The sequence below is a fragment of the Ochotona princeps genome, chromosome 24, assembly GCF_030435755.1.
Source record: "Ochotona princeps isolate mOchPri1 chromosome 24, mOchPri1.hap1, whole genome shotgun sequence".
In the NCBI taxonomy this organism is placed as follows: Eukaryota; Metazoa; Chordata; class Mammalia; order Lagomorpha; family Ochotonidae; genus Ochotona; species Ochotona princeps.
In genome coordinates this window covers 35,268,578-35,288,111 of record NC_080855.1, presented here as the reverse complement: position 1 = coordinate 35,288,111, position 19,534 = coordinate 35,268,578, and the positions used below count along the sequence as shown (strand labels likewise).

At 44.2% G+C, this 19,534-nt stretch overlaps 1 protein-coding gene and 2 pseudogenes across 1 annotated transcript in view; 1 reads left to right on the top strand and 2 right to left on the bottom strand.

The window, feature by feature from the left end:
• Positions 1-234: 234 nt before the first annotated feature.
• Positions 235-9,502, bottom strand: LOC131483172 (zinc finger MYND domain-containing protein 19-like; annotated as a pseudogene).
• A 2,027-nt stretch (positions 9,503-11,529) lies between these two features.
• Positions 11,530-12,718, bottom strand: LOC131483171 (ras-related protein Rab-6A-like; annotated as a pseudogene).
• A 2,313-nt stretch (positions 12,719-15,031) lies between these two features.
• LOC131483170 (cytochrome P450 3A6-like) overlaps positions 15,032-19,534 on the top strand; it is a 112,563-nt gene continuing 108,060 nt past the window's right edge. The window contains exons 1-2 of the mRNA XM_058680496.1: positions 15,032-15,068; positions 15,672-15,738. Coding sequence (XP_058536479.1) covers positions 15,032-15,068; positions 15,672-15,738 — 104 coding nt within the window. The remainder of the gene's footprint in view (positions 15,069-15,671; positions 15,739-19,534) is intronic.

The following is a 19,534-nucleotide window of genomic DNA, read 5'->3' as shown; positions in this document are numbered from 1 at the left end:
CCTGTGATGGCTGGGAGGCTGGGTGTGACTTCTCCCTTCATCTCCCGCTTCCCTCAGAAACAGGAAGGAATAAAGGGAATTAATTAATTAATTAATTAATTATGCCTGGCCCTGTGCCATCTGAGGATCTCAGTAAAGTATTCTATTTGTCACTTCTGCTCTTCCCTCTGCGTGCCCCCCCAAAAAAACTGCACATGTATTTGCAAACATATTAACATATAAATAATGAGGGCATCAGGGGGTACCCAAACCCTGCATCTGGACTGGCACATGCTTCATCTGTGCCTTCAGTCCAGGCTCCAGTCTCATGGCACACCAAAGAGTAGCCCCACAGCCCAGTGATCGCTCGGGTTCCAGCTCCTGCAGGCAGCTGCAATTTTGCTCCTGACAGCCCTTCCTGTGGGAGGGCCAGTCCTTCTGCTTGCAATGGGACTCATAGTAGCGGGTCATTGGTAGCACCCATAGAAATTTAAACTCCTGGAGCTGTTTCTCAATCACCGTGAAGATCAGATAGTGCCGCTCCTAGTAGTTGAACGAGTTCTCCTCTTCCTCCACCACATTCCTGTTGGCATTGTAGTGCAAAGTTATGCTCAGGATGGGGAACTGCTCTTCTATAGGATCTGTAGCAAACTTTTGAATCAGGAGCCAAAACAAGCTGTGCTGCCTCTACTTGCTGGATGTCTCCTTGGCTTGGGGCAGCCAGCCCCAAGGCATGAGCTTCAGGTTGTGCAGGCAGTTGTCCATGCTCACAGCATTGAACACACCACCTTGAAGCCAGCACCACCCCAGTGCTACTCCCACAGCTTCTTGTGCAGGAGCCTGACAAATATTGGCCCTGGTTCTTGTCAAAGGTGTGTACAAAGATCTTAGCAGCATTTCTATCCACATCTTTTTTTAAATGTGTCTAGATACATCTTTCTTTTTTTTTTTACTTCTTTTTTTTAATTATTATCATTGTATGATACAGTTCCATAGGCTCTGGGATTTTCCTTATCCCCTACCCAACTCCCTCCCTCTCACTGAGTTAATGTATATCATTACTAGAGCAGAGTTCTTCATGCACAATCATATGTACATCATTGCAGGCAAGACAATGGCAGAGAGTCCAACATCCTATTGTCAAGATATAGTAAACAATTTCAGTGAGAGTTCAACTTTGGAAGTAGAGAAGCATACTGCATTGTATCCCAGTCACTGGATATGATAGTCTCCATTGCATAGTTTCTATACATCCCGTTAAATGAAAAGTCACAAAACAAAATCAATAACAGAAAAAAAAAGAAATTAACAACACCATGAAGCTAAATAACATGTTACTAAATGACTAATGTGTCATTGAAGAAACAAAAACGAAAATCAAGAACCTCCTTGAAGAAAATTATTCCACTGTATGACATATGAGTATTGAATAATTCAATCAGAAAAAAGTCTTCTGATGAGACAAAATTAACAAAAAAATCTAAATCCATGAGATAAAGTTTCTGCTGATCTTTGTTGGTGAAATGTGTCTCTTGTAAGCAACAAATAGATTGATTTGTTTTTAAATTTACTCTACTAATCTATGACATTGATTAATGAGTTTAAGTCATTTACATTCAGGGTTAATACACATAGGTGATAATTTGATTCTGTCATACTAGCAATGGATTGTTCACTGATTTAGTATTCTGTTGATATTTTACTGAGATGTTCTTCACATTTGTATTTGGTTTTGCTGGGTGCTATTCCTTTTCTCTGTGAAGAGAAAACCTTAATCACTTATAGGTGAGGTTTGAAAGAGGCATAGTCTTGTAAGTTTTCTTTACTGTGGAAGATTTGTATTTCATGGTGGGGGATGCCCCTGCCGGGTCGGACCCAAAGCTGGGGACTCACGCCAAAGACACTGCTGAAAGGCAGTGAACGAGTCCTCGGCCTCCCCCAGGACCCAAGAGAGCTCTTCCCTCAGGGTAAGCCCGCATGAGGGAACTTGGGAACTGGGTTAAAATTCCTAGCTCTGCCCTCCCACTATGATCTTTTGGCTGGGCGAGTTTGGGAGGGGTTCGGGCCTTGGGGTTGGGGGCAAGTGCAGCTCCCTGCAATGTGGCGCCTGTGGGGGGTGTCCCTTTGCCTGCTGGCCACCCAGTGGTGAACTTTGGGTTTTTAAGATATCTAGTTGCTTCCTGGGGTCAGCCATTACTAAGGCCTGTTTTAGTGCAGGTGAGTAATGAATTTTGGGTGATTCGCAGTGATAGGTTCATGAAAATTTCAAGGATGCGAGGCAACTGAGACCCAGTGGTTTGGAGGGAAGTATTCAGAAGATAATTTGGGTTAGACAGATTCTCCAGCCCATTTAAGAATCCAGAGATGGGCTGGTAGCATAGAACATCCCTGTTCACTACTCACCAGCCCACACCAAAGCTGAGAATGGGGGCCTCCTTAGCAGTGTTGGGTACTATTACCTGGCTTCGTGGTGAAGTGGTCACATTTGGCAGGGTCAAGACACTATCCAGCATGTGAGAGAACTTGGTCTGAGGTAGACTCTGTGGGATTGTGTGGGCCTAAACCTGTGGAAATACAAGTTTCCCTGGTTAGCTCTAAAGCCGGGGTTGCGATGGACTAAGCTAGGTGTTAACATGTCACCTGCCATCACTCACAGGTAAGGGAAACCACAAGAGTCAGGGCAGGTCAAGGCAGCAGCACCTGAATGTGCCTCCTAAAACAGGGTATGGGGTGGGCAAGGCTGCCACTGGAAGGGGGCAGAATGGGCAGGGCCGAACAAACCTTAACTCACAAGAAACAACAGAAATCAGGTTGGAGCACAGGTCTTGCCAAGTAGGTCCTTGCACCTACTGGTCTGCATGAGACAGGGATGCTAAGCCACAGCATCTAAGGGGCCAGGACAAGTGGGTGGCTCTGCCAAGCTGAGTCAGAGCAACCACTGGCCTTCACATGATCTAAGGCTGGTAATAGGCCCAGTTGGGGAGCTAAGGCAACATCCTAGCTGCGTTATGTAGCAGAACAATGTGGCCCTAGAAGGTCAGGGAGCACAGGATTACAGTTGATTGGGTAACATTTGCAGGAGGACAACCAAATGGCTACCGTTTGCATACCTGATTGGATATCATTTGTATAAGAACAGTTGAGTGGACAGCATGTGTATGAGAACACTTGGTGGAATATACAAGACAAAAGGAGTTCCAAACAAGAGTACAGAAACAGTTCATGTGTTTTGTTGCTAAGCTCAATACCTCCACCCTTATCCTATATGACCCTCAGTGTATAAACTCTGATGCCACTAATAAACTTCAGCTTTGACCATCAGTCTGGGTTCATGCGTTTTTTTATCTGCTCCGTGCACCAAGTTCATCACTGTGGGACAGCGGCAAATACCTGTGCTGCTCCTTCGGGAATTTGTCATTAAGAAGCGAACTCAGTTTATTATGTGTCACATGCACATTCAGGCATATGTGCTGCCAGAACAGATGTTTTCAGTGGTTGCAGAAAATGGCTTGGGCGCTGTACTTCTCTCTGGATGTGAGTTGTTAGCTTGTTGAGTCAGGATGTACATCCTTGCTTAGTGTGGCTGCTCAGCATGCTTGATTTCATCATCCTGGGCTCAAGGTGCATTGGCCGAGAAATGACCAAACAGTCTTTCCCAGATATCTGCTAGTGACACTGATGAAATGATAAGTTAATGAGTCAAAGGCAAGATTTTTCACACTGGAAGATTGTGCTGCTCCTTCTGAAAGTTGCCATTCAGAAGCACACTGAATTCCCTAAGTGTCACATGCACATGCAGCCATATGTTCTGCCAGAGTAGTTGTGTTCAATGGTAGCTGAAAATGGTTTGGGCGCTGAACTTCTTTTTGGACATGGAGTACTTGGCTCATTGAGTGAGGATTTACATCCTTGCTTATGGTGGTTGCTGAACAGGTTTGATTTCATCACAGTGGGCTCAAAGTGCATTGGCCAAGGAGTGACAAAAAGGGTTTCCAGGAGATCTGCTAGTAACACCAATGAAATGTGAAGTTAATGACCCAAGTGGAAGAATTTTGACACTGGAAGACCCATGCTGCTTCTTCTGGAAGTTGCCATTCAGAAGCACATTCAGGGGTTTAAACTTCCAGCAGCTTCCTGGCTGCTAGTGGGCCTCAGGATGGGGCATCTTACTCAAATCCCGACTCCAGCCACCATGTGCACATGGTGAGCTGTTCCTGGGCCTGCTTGTGTTCAGGGGCTGCTTCCTTTGAGGTGAGTACACTGAGGGGGTAATTCTCTGTGACTGGGTAGGTCCGGGGCCCACCCACTGCCCTCATTAAGTGGTGAATGGGATTGGGGAGGGGCTCGACCTTGGGCCTGGGGGTTTAAACTTCCAGCAGCTTCCCAGCTGCTGATGGGCCTCAGGATGGGGTGTCTTGCTCAGATGCCGACTCCAGCCACCATGAGCACGTGGTGAGCTGTATCCAGGCGGCCAGTGCACCATTTGGCACCAGGCTCTGTCTGCTGGCCATCCGGCTGGGGAGCTCTGGTATTTTGGTTCTTTGAATCACTGCTTAGTTAGCTCCAGTTTGATCCCACTGTGCTTCTGGGATCTGAGTCAATCCTAAAGATTCCCAATGACAGTTACTCTTCCTTTGAAGAACTTGTAATCACTGAATAATGCTGACCACTGAGCACGAGTTCATGCAAAAGCTAAGGGTTGGGGCTTGTCTAGCAGGATATTCTATTACCTGACACGATGATGGATCAGCAGACTGGTCACATTAGGCAGGGCTATAACATTAATTATAGTGGATAAGTGTTGGTTGGGCTTAGCCACAGCATTAGCTGGCTGAGGCTGGCACTGGGAGCTAATTCTGTTAAGTCAAATGCCAGAACCACCTGGAGAGTGCACAATCTGGGTGTGGGAGTGGCCTAGAAGGGAAATAGTGGGCACCTCCCTCTTGGTTTACCATGCTCACTGGACAGCACAAAAACCAGGACAGGGGCCAGGGTGGCTAGACAGAAATGCACCTGGTAGTAGATGTATGGGCTGGATAGTAGGTTTGTTGTGTTGAACGAGGCTTCAATGCCCATTGATATGTGAGATAGCTAAATGGGATGTTGGACAGACTGGACAAGCCTGCAGTACATACTGGCAAGCATGGGAACCAGGGTAGGGGGCAGAACTGGTGGCAGTTATGGGGAGTCACCCCAACTGGGCTGTAGCTCCAACTGATTTGCGTGAGGACTGAATATAAAGTGAGCAGGATCAGGATGGACTACAACACCTGTTGGTTCACGAGGGAGACAGGGCTGGAAACAGAACGGACCCAGCAATCACAACAACCAGCATGTGCATAAGCTGATTGGTGTGACGAATGGTGTCGGACTCTGTACTAGCAAACTTGCGCAAGAATCAGATCAGGCCAGGGATCATCTCAGATGAAGTTTCTTTGGAGATCCCTCCAACTGAACTGCTGATCTTAGAACCCCAACCATGGAGAGACTGTCAGCCAGTGATCTCTGAGTAGGTTTCATCGTGATTGAAATGACGAGATTGGCAGCAATCTAGAACCGATGAACTATCAAACCTGCTTGAGCAGGACCCTCGGAGTGCACTGCCTGTTGGGGATCTGGGATGGATGGGAGGTTGGGTGGGGCTTTTCCATTTATTTCTCCCCTAACCCCAGATACAGGGAAAAATGATAATATTAGTGTGGAAACAATGGTATTACCCACTTTCACCCTGTAGCCCTTGACCCTTTGTACCCTAATCAACTAAGTAAGATGATCAAAAATTAATTAAAAAATAATTGTATTTCATTTTCAAACACAAAAGAAAGCTTTGCTGGATACGTTATCCTGGGCTGACAATTTTTTTGTTTGTAGAATCTGGACTATGTTGCTCCATTCTCTTCTTGCCTGTTGAGCTACCTGTGAGAGGTCTGTGAGTTTACTTGTCAATCCTTTATATGTGAGTTGATTTTTTTACGTGCACATTTAAGGTTCTTTTCCTTATGTTCAATTGAAGAGAGCTTGATTATCATGTGTCTTGATGAATATCGCTTTTGGTCAACCATGTTGGAGTTCTGTACCCCTTCTGGATATTGTTTCCCAATCCTTCCTCTAGACTTGGGAAATTTTCCCTTATTATATCATTAAATATATTTGTAAACTCAGCTTCTGTTTCTGCACCTTATGTGAATCCCTTACTTTTGTATTTGGTCTTTTAGTAGTGTCTTTCAATTCTTGAACAGTTTTTTTTTTTTTTTTTTTTTTTTTTTTTGCCTGATCCAGCTCTGCTTCCGGTTTTGTTATTGTTGTTGTTGTTGTTGTTTATTTCCCCCTCGTGAAAGGAAATATCTTCTAATTTTGACATTCTTTCTTCTGCCTTCTTCATTCTATATTGGTGACTCTCCACTGTACTTTTTTCTTTTTTAAGATTTATTTTTATTACAAAGTCAGATATAAAGAGAGGAGGAGAGATAGAGAGGAAGATCTTCCGTCCGATGATTCATTCCCCAAGTGAGCTGCAATGGGCTGGTGAGCGCCGATCTGATGCCGGGAACCAGGAACCTCTTCTGGGTCTCCCACGCGGGTTCAGGGTCCCAATGCATTGGGCCATCCTCGACTGCTTTCCCAGGCCACAAGCAGGGAGCTGGATGGGAAGTGGAGCTGCCAGGATTAGAACCGGCGCCCATATGGGATCCCGGGGCGTTCAAGACAAGGACTTCAGCCGCTAGGCCACGCTGCAGGGCCCTCCACTGTACTTTAAATTTGCTCCACACTATTCTTCCTTTCTAATAAATCAACTTTCATTTTATTCATTTCCAGTGTGAAATATCCCTTAAATTACTTGAATGCCTGGTTTACGTGCTTCTTGTTGTTGATAGGAAGTTTTATAACAAGTGTTTTGAATTATGTATACCCCGTTTTCTTGATGTATTCCTCAGTTAACTCTGAAGTTGGCAGAAACTTTTGCTCCTTGGCAAGGAAGTCTTCAGTAACATTCATTGTGCCTCTGTCTCTTGTTTTCTTTTGGTCATTGTACTTCTGCTTTGCAGATTCTTCTCCTTGGGGCAGGGTTCTAAGCTCTTCCATCCACAAGTCTACAGTTCAATTTTACTTATTGTGCTTGGGTTCTTTGTTTGCAGTCACTTGTGCCACTACCTCCAGCAAGTTCCTGGTCTGGACTCTTTTGTTAGATTTCCACCATGGTCTCTGTAGCCCTAGCTCCTGGCTCACCAGTCTCCTTCCCTCCTGGGATACAGTGCTGAGGCTGCAAAATTTGTCTGAACAACCTGCCTTCCACTCCCAGGTGGAGCAAGTCCCGGGATTATGAAGACAAATGGTGTCCTATATAAAGAGGTTGTTGGTGATGCTGATCTTGCTAGAACCTGTTGGCCATTTGGTCTGAGTGCCACACGGACCTATTTTGACCTGTATAATGCCATAGATGGTATTATTTTGTGGGACCAGTGCAATGCACTGGACTCAGTGATTTCTTGCCAAGTTCAGTGCATGCACAATTCATTGCTGTCCCCTGCATTCTTACGTTCTTTGTCACCCTGCAAGAAATGGCACCTGTTCTGCCATTAGTAGTGTTTTTGATCTGCTGGCTATCATGTCTGTGGTATACTTCAACCTATCTTGGATGAAACCTATAGGATGTCATGTTGTTGCAGTTCACTGCATCAGAAATGAGTTCACACACAGCTCAATGCATGAGCAGTACTGTGCATGGCCCTTGCCTCCTTAAACAAAATGGTGCCTAATTCTGCTCTAGAAGGCTGACTGGGCTGTGAAATATATTCTGTTTCTGCACTGCCCACCTGAGATCTGCTGCTCTTTCCCTTCTCCTATGCAAATCAAACAGACCGGCTGGACGATTTGGCCTTTTAGTAGTGTGTTTTAACTGAATAATTTTTAGTGTGATCCAGCTTTAATTCCAGGTTTTTGATTGTTTCCCAATTGTGAAAAAGATAGTTCCAAATATAAGATTTCTTGTTCTGAATCCTTCATTTTATTATTGAGAATTTCCAGTGAATCTTTAATTTGCTCTATTGCATCTTTCATCTTCAATAATTCTGCCTGATTTAGTTTCAGTGTTTCTATTTCATGTGTGATATACTCCTTTAATTGTTTGAACTCCTTTATATTCTTTTCCTTCTTGATAAACTTTGTAATGAGTTTTCTGAATTCTGTTTTCCCCATTTTTCTCAATGTACCTCTCAGTTACCTCTGAGTTTGGCAAATGCTTTGTCCACTTTGTAGGGGAGTCTTCAATAACATTTGTTGTGCCTTTGTTTCATATTTTTTTTTTGGTCATTTTAATTTTGGTTAGCAGATTTTTCTCCTTTTCGGGCAGGATTCTAAGCTGTTTCACTCATTGTTCTAAAGTTCAGTTTCACTTATTGCAATTGATTTATGTTTCTTTGTTTCCTGTCACTTGCACCACTCCCTCCAGTGAGTTTCACATCTGGGTTCATGTTAGATTTCCACCATGGTCTCTGTAGCCCTCACTCCAGGCTCACCACTCTACCTTCTATGATCCCCTGTTCATGCTGCACCATTGTCTATACAACCTTTCTCCCACTTCCACTTGGGGTATGTCCCAGGAATAGGGAGTCACAAGGTGTCATAAAGAACTAGGCTGTTGTTGGTGCTGGTCTTGTTTGAACATAAGATGTTAAAGTCGGTGTTATTTTTGATGTGGAATCAGTGCAATGCACAGAGATCAATGTATTCCCTCCCAGCTAAATGTATGCACAGCTTAATGTTGTCTTTGCAACTCTCATAGCTTTTCCCATCGTGTACAAAATGTTGCCTGTTGTGCCACAGGTGGAGTTCTGCATCTGATGGCTATTAGATCAGGGATCTCTCCAGAATAAGATTGGGTGGAACTTTGTTGCTGGTGAAGCTCTGGCTGCCCATGAAGTTCAGATTGCCTTTCACTGGCTGCTGCTAGGGTATCTGATCACTATATGAGCACATCATTGTCTCTGTTGCTTTCTGCTGTCATTCAGTCTCCAGGTACCTCTCTACCATCAGTCTGTCTTCTCTTATTTCCTGAAATGTGCCGTCCCTGCTTCTTTCTAATATTTCTCCATCTGTTTAAATCTTTTCTTATCCTATTCTATCATCTTGATTCTCAGACACAGAATTGCATGCACTGGTTTGTTCCCTAGTGACTGCAGCATCCAGAGCTGATCTGATCTGAATGGTGTCCATTTTTGCCCGTGACAATGTAAAGAAGAGCAACTGATGTGGAAATAGTTTTTATTTTCTCAAATGATTAGGCCTAGAGTTACCATGTAATCCAGGAATGCTATATTTGGTGATATTCTGAAGAGAATGGAAAAGTCAAACTGTAAAATACATGCTCAGGCTCACCTCAATCAATTCTGAAACAGTCAAAAGTTAGGACACCTGAAATATTCATAAATTAATGAGTAGGAAAATAAATGATATATACATAATCTGTAACACCATGTAACCATTATTATGATTCATACGCATGACTGTTGACATATTACGCCATCTTAGTCCACATGTTCTCTGATCTTCATGTGAACTGTCCAGAATGGGCCGACTTATCAGAACAGAGCACACAGTATTTCTTTCCAGGAGGTGAGAGAAGGAACGCGAGGAAAGCATTTAGTGGAACAGGATTTTCTCTTGGAGAGTTTGGTTGTCCAAAAATGTGAGGTTTATAAGTTCCAGTGGTTGTTACTTTTATGGTTAATTCAAAATTGTGAGCTTTTTTTTTTTTAATTTGAAGTATGGAGTTAGGGGAGTGAGAAAGAGAGAGGGAGAGAGGGAGAGAGAGAAAGTTTATATACCATTTTCCCTTCCCAAATGACCTCAGCATCCAGGACTTTGGCCAAATCCAGGAACCTGAAATTCCATCCAGGTTTCCCATCTGTGTATCATGGACCTAAGCACATGGGTCGTATTTTTCAGGTGTTTTACTGGGGTGCTTGTTCAGAAATGTAGCAACAGAAGTTGAACAGGTGTTTCTGTGGGAAGCCAGTATTATAAATAGTGACTTAATCTCTTACACCACAATGCTAGCCCCTAAAATGTTTGATTTATGGTGTGTGAATTTCACCTGTATAGATTTTCTAATCTCTGATGCAAATGCTTACAAGTATGAGACATGTCACATTGTGCCTACTAAGCGCAGGGGCATCGTGGAGAGTCCTGCAGAATTCGGGTCTGTTTCTGACAGTCCCAGTGCTGTGTTTTTCGTATAAAAACCCAAGATTCAGAGCCTGGCCTGTATTTTGACTGCTTCCTTATTGCCTGTGTATTTCTAAGAGTCGTTTCCCTGTGTAATCTTTTCTTTCTCATATTTCTGTGCACTCAGGCTTGGGTATTTTTAATTTTTTAGTTAAAAGGTAGAATTAGAAGGTGAAATAGAGACCTTCCGTTGTCTGCTTCCCTCTCCAAATGGCTGCAACAGCTGGGATTGAGGCAGATGAAGCTCCATAGCCACAAGCTTCAAATAGTTTACCTACATGGTTGCAAGGGCCTGTAAACTTGAACCATCTTCTGCTGCCTTCCCAGGTGCATTAGCAAGGAGATGGATTGGATGTGGAATAGCTGAACTCAAACAGGTACCCCAAAGGGATGCAGGCTCTGTGGGTAGGGGATTACTTTGTCATACACTCTAATCTTTCAGTTACATGGATTGACAGTCACTGAATTTTCTGTTGGAACTGTGATTGTTTGCAAGTGGGGCCCTCTCTCCATCTATATACTGAGGTATTTGATAAGATTTCCTAGGGAGAGGATGCCATGGTCGACTCCTTAGATGTAGATAGGAATCCACTGTGTTGTACATGCACTGGGTCACTATGGCCGGGCGAAACCCAACACATGCAAGGAAACATCTGCTTATAACTTCTGGGTAACTTGAAAGGAAGCAAAAGATGCCATTTGCTTCAAATATGGTCTGCACATGGCTAGGTGGACTGAAACAACACTAGTAAGTCATTGGACAGATCAAGTGTGGTCTTGCAATGCTGAATGCATTCAAAATATAACTGTGGGTGATGTCAGCTATTGCAGGGACTGAAGCAAAGGAGGGACATTACACAGTGCATGCCCTATCTGGAGGTTGACCAGAGGATGGCCTTCATAAGGCAAGGCTGGGATGACTAAGTAAAGGTGAGGAAAGCATGAAGAGCTCAAGGAGGTAGGCCAAGTGCTGCTGTGAGCATATTGCTTCTTAAACAAACGATACTGATACTACTGCTGAAATTTCCATGGCTTTGTAGTACATGATCATATTAAAAAAGGAAAAAATTAAGAAAAGGCATCTAATTTTTCACTGGACTATGCTGAACCTTTTGTCTTTTTGTAAAATACAAATAATAAAGACACTGACTTTAGTAACTGTGATGCTAAGATATCATCTCCTTGAGACAGATAGCAATGAGGAGCTGTCATATGTTATTACTGAAGCAGAGAGGGTCAAATCAATATTCACATTGCAGCCAATGAGAGGAAGCGGGACAAATTGGTGGGCTTTGGGAGCAGGGTAAAATGAAGGTGTGGCCGGCATTAGCAGGAACAGCATTTGCTGACTGGCTGGTCCTGAGGCTTTTCCAGGTTTATGTCAATCATATCTTTCCTCATTCTGTCCTGTGTGTTTTCTATTCCAGGCAAAGCTGTTGCCACAAGTCAGAAGAGCTTCTTTACATTTATTTTGCTTTCTCACTAGTTTCAATAAACATGGCATTTAGCTCATTGGCTTTTCTCTTTCTCTCCTCAGTAGACATTTGCTTCTTGTCAACAAGATCTGTTTTAATTTGTGCTAGCATGATGATATCATCATTTCCTCTTTCTGTTCTGATATTATCAACCCATTTTGGAGTTTGCTGGAAGCCATTAACATTTGTAATATTGTGAACTACTATACCTGCAAAAGAATCAAGGATGTCACTGGGAATGAGGCTATGAACATGTGCCTGACCCACAGTATTCCACACATTAGCCTGGCTTTTCTATCCTCCAAAAACATTGTCTCTGATTTAAAAAAGAGAAAGAAAAAACAATGCCAGTTATTGCCTGATATATGATGTCTAAAATGTCATGCATGAATATGGTGATCAAGAATGTCTTCCCAATATTCTACTCCCCCAGGACACCAATTTGAATTTCCTCAGCAGAATCCAGAAGTGTCCTCTTGTAGATATGATGGAGCCAGAGGAGCTGATGTTGTCTTGTGCCAGAAGTCTTCCATTACTGATACCTGCTCCCACCAGCTAACCATGAAGAAAAAGCAAGCAAGAAAGAAAGAAAGGAAGAAAGAAAGAAATAGAGAAATAGAGAAATAGAGAAAAAGTGGAGTTCCAACGCAACAGTGGGTACAAACCCTAGGTAGGAGCAAGGCTGGAGGGCAGCAGCCTCCACTGCTCCCCTGCAGATTCGCCTACTAACATTGAGGGAGGCCTATGACTTGCAGAGGGGGAGGACAGTGTTGAAAAAGCTAAGGCTGCTCTCATGGTGCCCAAGGCGAGTTCCTTTCCCTGCCTCAGCACCCAGCATGGAGCCCAGCGGGGAGAGGCTGAAGGTGGTAAAGCGGCATCCTCAGATGTGTCTGGGACCTCTCACACAGAGCTCTTAGCTCCCACAGCTGCCTACTGCCACCATTGCCACAGGCCACAGGCCAGAATGCCCAGTGTACAAGCCTCTGGCGCCACACAGAGCAGCCTGGGTGTTAGCTTGCTACCTCTTTGGCCGACGGCATGCATGTGTCTCTATGGCTTCTTGTTTTAACTGCTTGGGAAAGTCTCTCTTCTATTTGTTTGATTCCACAATGACAAAGTTTGCCGGAGACCATCTCCAGCTGACTTCAGAGCTTGCAATGGATGAATGGATTAGCTAAAAGACAAGAAGAGGTGGCGACATGGACCGCTACGACATGATGCTCATATTGGACAACTCAAGAAACTTCCCTCCATGACTTACACACAAATCATCATGAACTTTTGCACAACATTCCATTGTTTCATTTTTACCTCATTATAAAAGAATGATTACAAAAATAATCCTAAAAACCATCATTATTGTTTTACTTCAGGGAAAATATTTTCAGTAAGCTATTACTCATTTAAACCTGCAGCCATCCAGCTGAAGTCAGAGAGTCCACGGTTCGCAGCACATGCGGTTATTTAGTGACAGGTGGTTTGCTTATATCCAAAATCAATTTTCACTAAACCTAAACTAATATTACTTAAAATATCAAAAATACTAAATTAAAAAGAAAGCTTATAAATGAAAGGAATTTATAAAGATGTATATCACAAATTCTTTATTAAATTTTTAATCACCTGACCTAGTACTGGTTCAATTGTTTTTTGTTTTTGTTTTGCTTTTTTTGTTGTTGTTGCTAAACAGCAGTGGAAAGGATCAGGGCAACTAAGCCTTGCTGTGAATAGAAGGCTTTTACAAGAAACATCTTTTTATCTTTTTAAACTGTTTTCTTCCCCTATATATAAGTACAAATATAAGTTTCAACTTTTAAACCATTGTTCTTTGAAGTTTCACATTTGTCTCCCTTTATAAGATGCACCATATGCTTTGTGCTTTCCGTGGTGAGAAGCCAAAATGTGTCATTTCATGTGTTGTAACAGTTGAAACCTGCAAATAAACAAACTCTTTGTACCTCAATTATTGCCATCTGTTCCAAGATATCATCAAGACATTTCTTGAGGAAAACAATCCTTATATTATGGCAAGCTCCAGGCCAAAGATTGGCACGCAACAGGATGTTGGGGAACATTGTGGCTCAATTACATTATTGTATGCTTTTAGCTGAGTATCATTGACTTAAGTTGTTAAAGACACTTTTATCATAATCTGATTGATCAGTTTCAGGTGTTATAGCAGTTGCAAGAATCATTTCAAATTTGCAGAAAAACAACAACACCAGCCTCAGGAGAATTCAATGAAATATCAGAGAGGTGATTGAGTATCCATACAATGGGGTGAGGCAGCAATGAGGTGACCAGACACATTCTTCCGGGTCTTGCCACGCAGCTAAGAACCCCTCATAGCCTTGCTAACTGAAAAGCAATGCTCATTTCACACCCATGTCATCTGATACAATTGCATGGCTTCCCGCAAAGGTGGGAACCAGCACATTATCACTACTGCTTATCTCCTAGGGCTGCCATGAGGATTGGTTAAGAAAGGTGTGAGATATTTTGTAAGCCATGCAGTGCTGTGGAGAGGCGCAAGAGTTGTCTATTATTAGAGAGACATTGCAGGAGGAGCTAGAACATGTGCACTAATAATAAAGTCCTACTTGACTTCTGCTCAATAGCTTCAGAGCAGTGCAAGGAGGACAGAAGGGACATCCTATGCCTTCTCCCAGCCTTTGTGGGCTGGTTTCCATACCAGATTAAGGTATGGAAACCATCCATTAAATATGCCTCCTACTGACTAGAAAGTTGGATGGTATGTTTTTCTATCCCTTTAGTCCCAAAGAAGAAATACAGAGTTGTCTTTTTAAAACTCTGGGTGTAGTCTATGCTACCTAAGGTGACATCTACCACAACCTTGATGGCCAAGGTGGTAGAAATCCATGTGGATATTTGGCCTGTTCTCTTGTGTTTTTACTTCACACCCATTCTTGGGGTACATGATCTTCCTGTAGATAGAGAATCAAAGTGAATGAAATCTAACTAATCTATTGCTGGGCTCTGAGTGCACAGAACACAGCCTGAATTAATGTAGCCCAAAGGCAGCAAAGGTTCCATCTGGTCCACACTTCAAGAACTCTGTGGCAACAGAATCCTAGTGGATCACCCACCATGTCCAGTCATGGGGACTGAGGCCCTGATAGCTCCTCTTGCTGTGGTAATAATCCAGGAACATGCAATGTTCTCCACAGAGTCACTTAGAACGTTTATAAAGGGTCTAGCAATATTACCTGACTCAACCAACCTGATGACACCCGCTGTGCTAGACACTAGAGGTATAACAGAGACTGAGAACCAGGGCATGGCTTTGAGATGCTTGTGATGTGGTAATGAAAGCACAGGTGGAGCTGATGGTGATGCCGGAGGGCAATAAGGACAGTGACACAAATGAGTGTATGGGACTGATGATACCTGGAGGAGAGAGTGCTTGGTGTGTTAGAGGAGTTTGGTGAAGAAAGATGCTACCAGTAGGGTTTCTGTTTGCTTTGGGATTTGAGGGAGGAGTAGCAGAGGGTCTACTCCTATCTATTGGCAGAGGGTCATTCTAGTCAGAGGAAGCTTCTTGGTGTAGGTTATTTGTGTGAGTTTCAGATTATTTAAATGTGGGAAGCTGTAGAGACAGTGGTAGTTTGAGGAGATTTGCTATCATAGTTTCACTTGTTTTTCTGATGTAACTAGCAAATCAATAGCATTTATTATTTTATTAAAATTGATTCCACACAGAATATGAGCCTAAGAGATAACCAAGGGGTGTCTAAGATTCTTTGCCAACTGCCAAATTGGAGCGAGCCCAGATGGCAAGCAGGGCAAAAGTAAATCATCTACTCTTGCAGTTCCAGCCACACCTAATTTCTCAGTACATAAATATTCCAGTCACCTTGACTGGATCACAGCTTACAGGGCAGGGTAGCTGTGCACGCACAGCCCAGCAAAGAGCAGCACACACAGCTGCAGAGAACACTCAGAGGAGAGAGCTGCAGTAGTGAGTGGCAACAGACCTGATGTCAGACTTTTCCTTAGAAACCTGGGTTCTGGTGGCTACAAGCCTGGTGCTCCTGTATCTGTGAGTAGCTGTCCATCTGATTTCTCCTGTAGTCTTGCATCTGGAACGGTAATGAGGCTTGCATTGCATTTGTCTATTTTGATGATAAGAGAGGAAGTTGTCCAAAAGCTGAGTGAGAGCAATAGAAAGGTAATTACTGATTTCTGTGAGACAGCTAATGTATCCAGTTCCCCATCTCTGTTTGTAGGAATGCTTAATGACATCTGTTTCTGAGAAAAGATGCTGATTGACTCTCAGTTTGACCCATGCTGTCTAGTTAGAATTCAATTGAGATAGGTTATAAAAACATGGCTGCCAAGTGCAATGAGATCCTTAGCCAGGGCCTACACTCCAGAGATTCTGAGGAAAGAAGAGGTTTACTTGCACTGATTTGCAGTAGCTTTGCGTTCTGAGTCTGCATCAGTGCTGGAGGAGTGTGGAAAATCATTCCCTGTGTGTTTGGTTGGCTTTTTTGTTTCTCCCTTCTGCTGCACAGGCATCCTAGACACCGAGCAATCTAGTGCCTCAGACTTCAGTGGAGGCTCAGAATCTGTTTTTCTGCTCCTCAGTGCTTCCACCCCAGAACTCCCCTCCTCTCAGCTCTCTCCTATGAATTGAATCCTCAGCCTTGCACGAGGTGAATGGTAATTTTCAGAGAAGGGCATACATGCCAGTAACCCCACAGCTTTCTTTCCCTGTTTCTCATGGTTCCTGTGAAATTGGCATTTAGTATACACATTTATTTTCCCTCTGATATTCCTCTCCAAGTAAGCCTCAAGAAACCAGAACACCACCAAATCAAATTTATATTTTCTTTTTCATTTTTTAATTTTCCTTTTAATAGTGTTCATCATTGAGAGGGATCCATGTCCATTTATTAGAGTTCTGCTTAGGGTGAGAGACTGAGGTATGGAGGAATGTGTGTGTGACATATGCTTCAGTGTTGTTTGTTTGTTTATTTGTTTTGTCCTGAGTCTGCAGTGGAGTGAGCAGCAGGTTTTATTCCTTGATGTCAGACTACCTGAGATGTTAGGAATGGGGATCAGTCTTTTGATGATGCCTTAGAGAACCACATTTGGGAAGAATGTCTCAAGGAAGTTATTTCTGTAGTTTTGATACTTTTGAGAAATTGTTGCTTTCTTTACTCCAGTGGAAATTCTGTCCAAGGTCTGATGGTTGACAAGGTCCACCTATTGCATCCACAAACCTAGGAAGATGTTGCAATGCTTGGCCAGAATTGTCCAACCCGTTCTGTTTGCCATGCTCAGATGAGTCATTTGATATCCACTACTGGCATAGAGCAACTTACTGTCATGATCCAGGCATGCATCTGGACATGCTGTCAACCATACAGGCATCAACAACTGAAGCAGCCCAGTCCCAACACATGTTCCCCAAAGTTGCACCACATATCCTGTGATTTTCCTTGAGGCCTGCTTCTGAATCTAGTAGTTTCTTTGGAGTCCTCTAAGAAACCTCACTTGGAGTAACTCATTCTTTTTTTTTAAAATTTTTTTTAAGATTTATTTTATTTTTATTACAAAGTCAGATATACTGAGAGGAGGAGAGACAGAGAGGAAATGGAGTTGCCGGGATTAGAACCAGTGGCCATATGGGAACAAGGCGAGGACCTTAGCCACTAAGCCACACCGCCAAACCCGAGTAACTCAGTCTTGATTCTTGACTTTCAGTGAAGGTCAGGTGTGCTATGTCGCTTATTGCAACCAACACATACAGCAGTGCATGCAACTGCTTGATCAGTTCCCCCAAAGACCCCAACAAGGACAGCTCCCAGCCCTGGTTTTTGCCATCTTCTGCTGCAGCCTAGCTCTGCTCAGTCCACAACATATCTGGTTGTCATGAACACCTGTGGATGCAGTGGCTTAGCTCAGCCTGCCTCACTTAAAGACCCAGCCCTGACATGCGCCAAGTGTCACCACTGTCTTGTCCAGCCTGGCCCACTTTCAGCCTGGTTCTTGTGCTCGCCAGCAATAGATATAGCCTAGCAGGTGAGTGGCCATAGTTCCTAAGCCAGGGATGTTCACAGCACCGAATCATATGCCATCCAGAAGGTTTTGCAGTTCAGCCTAACACAACTCATAAACAGTACAGGCACATGTTAACTTGTGTAGCAGTCCAACTCTGCCCAGCCCAATTCCAGATGGGATCACCCACAGTCCCAGTTCTCACACTCTCCAGCTGAGGCAGCAGGTAAGCAAGGGAGGCCCTGAATTTCCCCCACTAGACTTGCTCCCAGACCCTGGATTTTTGTGTGCCATCAGGTGCTGTAGTCCAGTCTGAAATGGCCTGCCCCAAATTTCAGCATTCACCAGCAAGTGCTACAACCTGGCTCAGCCTGCCGATCCCCAACCCAAGATCCCACTGACAGTGTAGCAACCTAGCCCATACTCAGCCTTCACGCGAGCTGGCAGGTATTGCAGTCTAACCCAGCTTGGTTTGCACCCTGTCTTGCCACCCACTGTCCAGGCTCACATGTATGCCAATCTGTGCTTCAGCCCATTCTGGTCTAGCCTGTTTCTAGCACCAGATCTTGTGCTCACCAGCAGGATCTGTGCCTAGCAGGGGTGTTTCCCATGTTACCCTGCCAGGCCTGCTCCTAGCAATAGTTCTTTCATATGTTGGCAGGTGTTGCTACCCAGACTGGCATGGTTAGACTCAGTCCTGGCTCTCACTAGTGGGCACTTTGTCTTAACCCAACTGACCTGAATCCATTCTGGTTCATAGTAATGGGTACTACAGCATAATGCAGCCTGGTCCACTCCCAAACCAAGCTTTCATGTGACGAAGCAGGCGCTGTAGCCTAGCTCTGCCTGTCCCATACCCATTCTGTCTCTCCTGAGGATCAGTGACTGTTGCAGTGCAGCCCAGTTCAGCCTGCCCAAACCCAGTCAGTGCATGTTGATGGATAATGGGGCTTTGCCCAGCATGGTCCACCCACAGACCTGGTTGCCATGTTTACCACTGAGAGTTACAATCCAGATGAGAAGTCCTGAGAGTTACCCTACTAGGCCTGGATCTTCTGTGTTAGCTAAGATTGTGGGTGCTTCAATTCAGCCAGGCATGGCCCCCCCATAGTCTCAGATCCCACTGGCAGGTGTTGTAGCCAGCCCAGCTGGATGACCCATACTCTGTACTGGCTCCTGTGTGTTGCAGCAGGATCTGTGGCCTAGCCCAGCCTGACCTCTCCCCAGACATAGGCAGACACAAATGCTGACAAATGCTGCAGACTTACCTGACCTGGCCTGCCCTCAACCCTGACACTTGTGCTCCCAAGTGGGATCTGCAGTTGAAAAGGAACATTCCCTAAGTTCCACTCCCAGGCCAGCTCCCAGCTCCAGATCTTATGTGTGCCCTACTTGCCATCATCTGCTCTTAGTGCTCACCCTTACATGTACTGGTAAGTGATGCAGAATGGCTTTTTGTAGCATCTCCCAGTCCCAGCTCCCACGAGAGTCATTTAGATTCCTTTCAGGTGAGTTATGTGCTTCAGCCTGGCTTGGCCCTTCACTGCCCCCAAGCTGCAGGTGCTGTAGTCCCACAGAGGTGAGCCCATATGTTCCCTATAGAATCTAGCCCCAGATCTGATTTCCTTGCATTCTGCTGTGTTCTGTAGTTGAGCCAGATGCATAGTAACTCCTGTACTACAAGCAGATGGGCACTGTGACCTAGCCTAGCCAGTCATATTCCCCAGCCACAGCTTTTGGGAGTGCCAGCAGGTGGTGGACAAAGCCATTTAACCCAGCCTGAATTCCCCATGTGTGTCAGTGCCTTGGCCTTATGCAGAAGTGCCCTACTG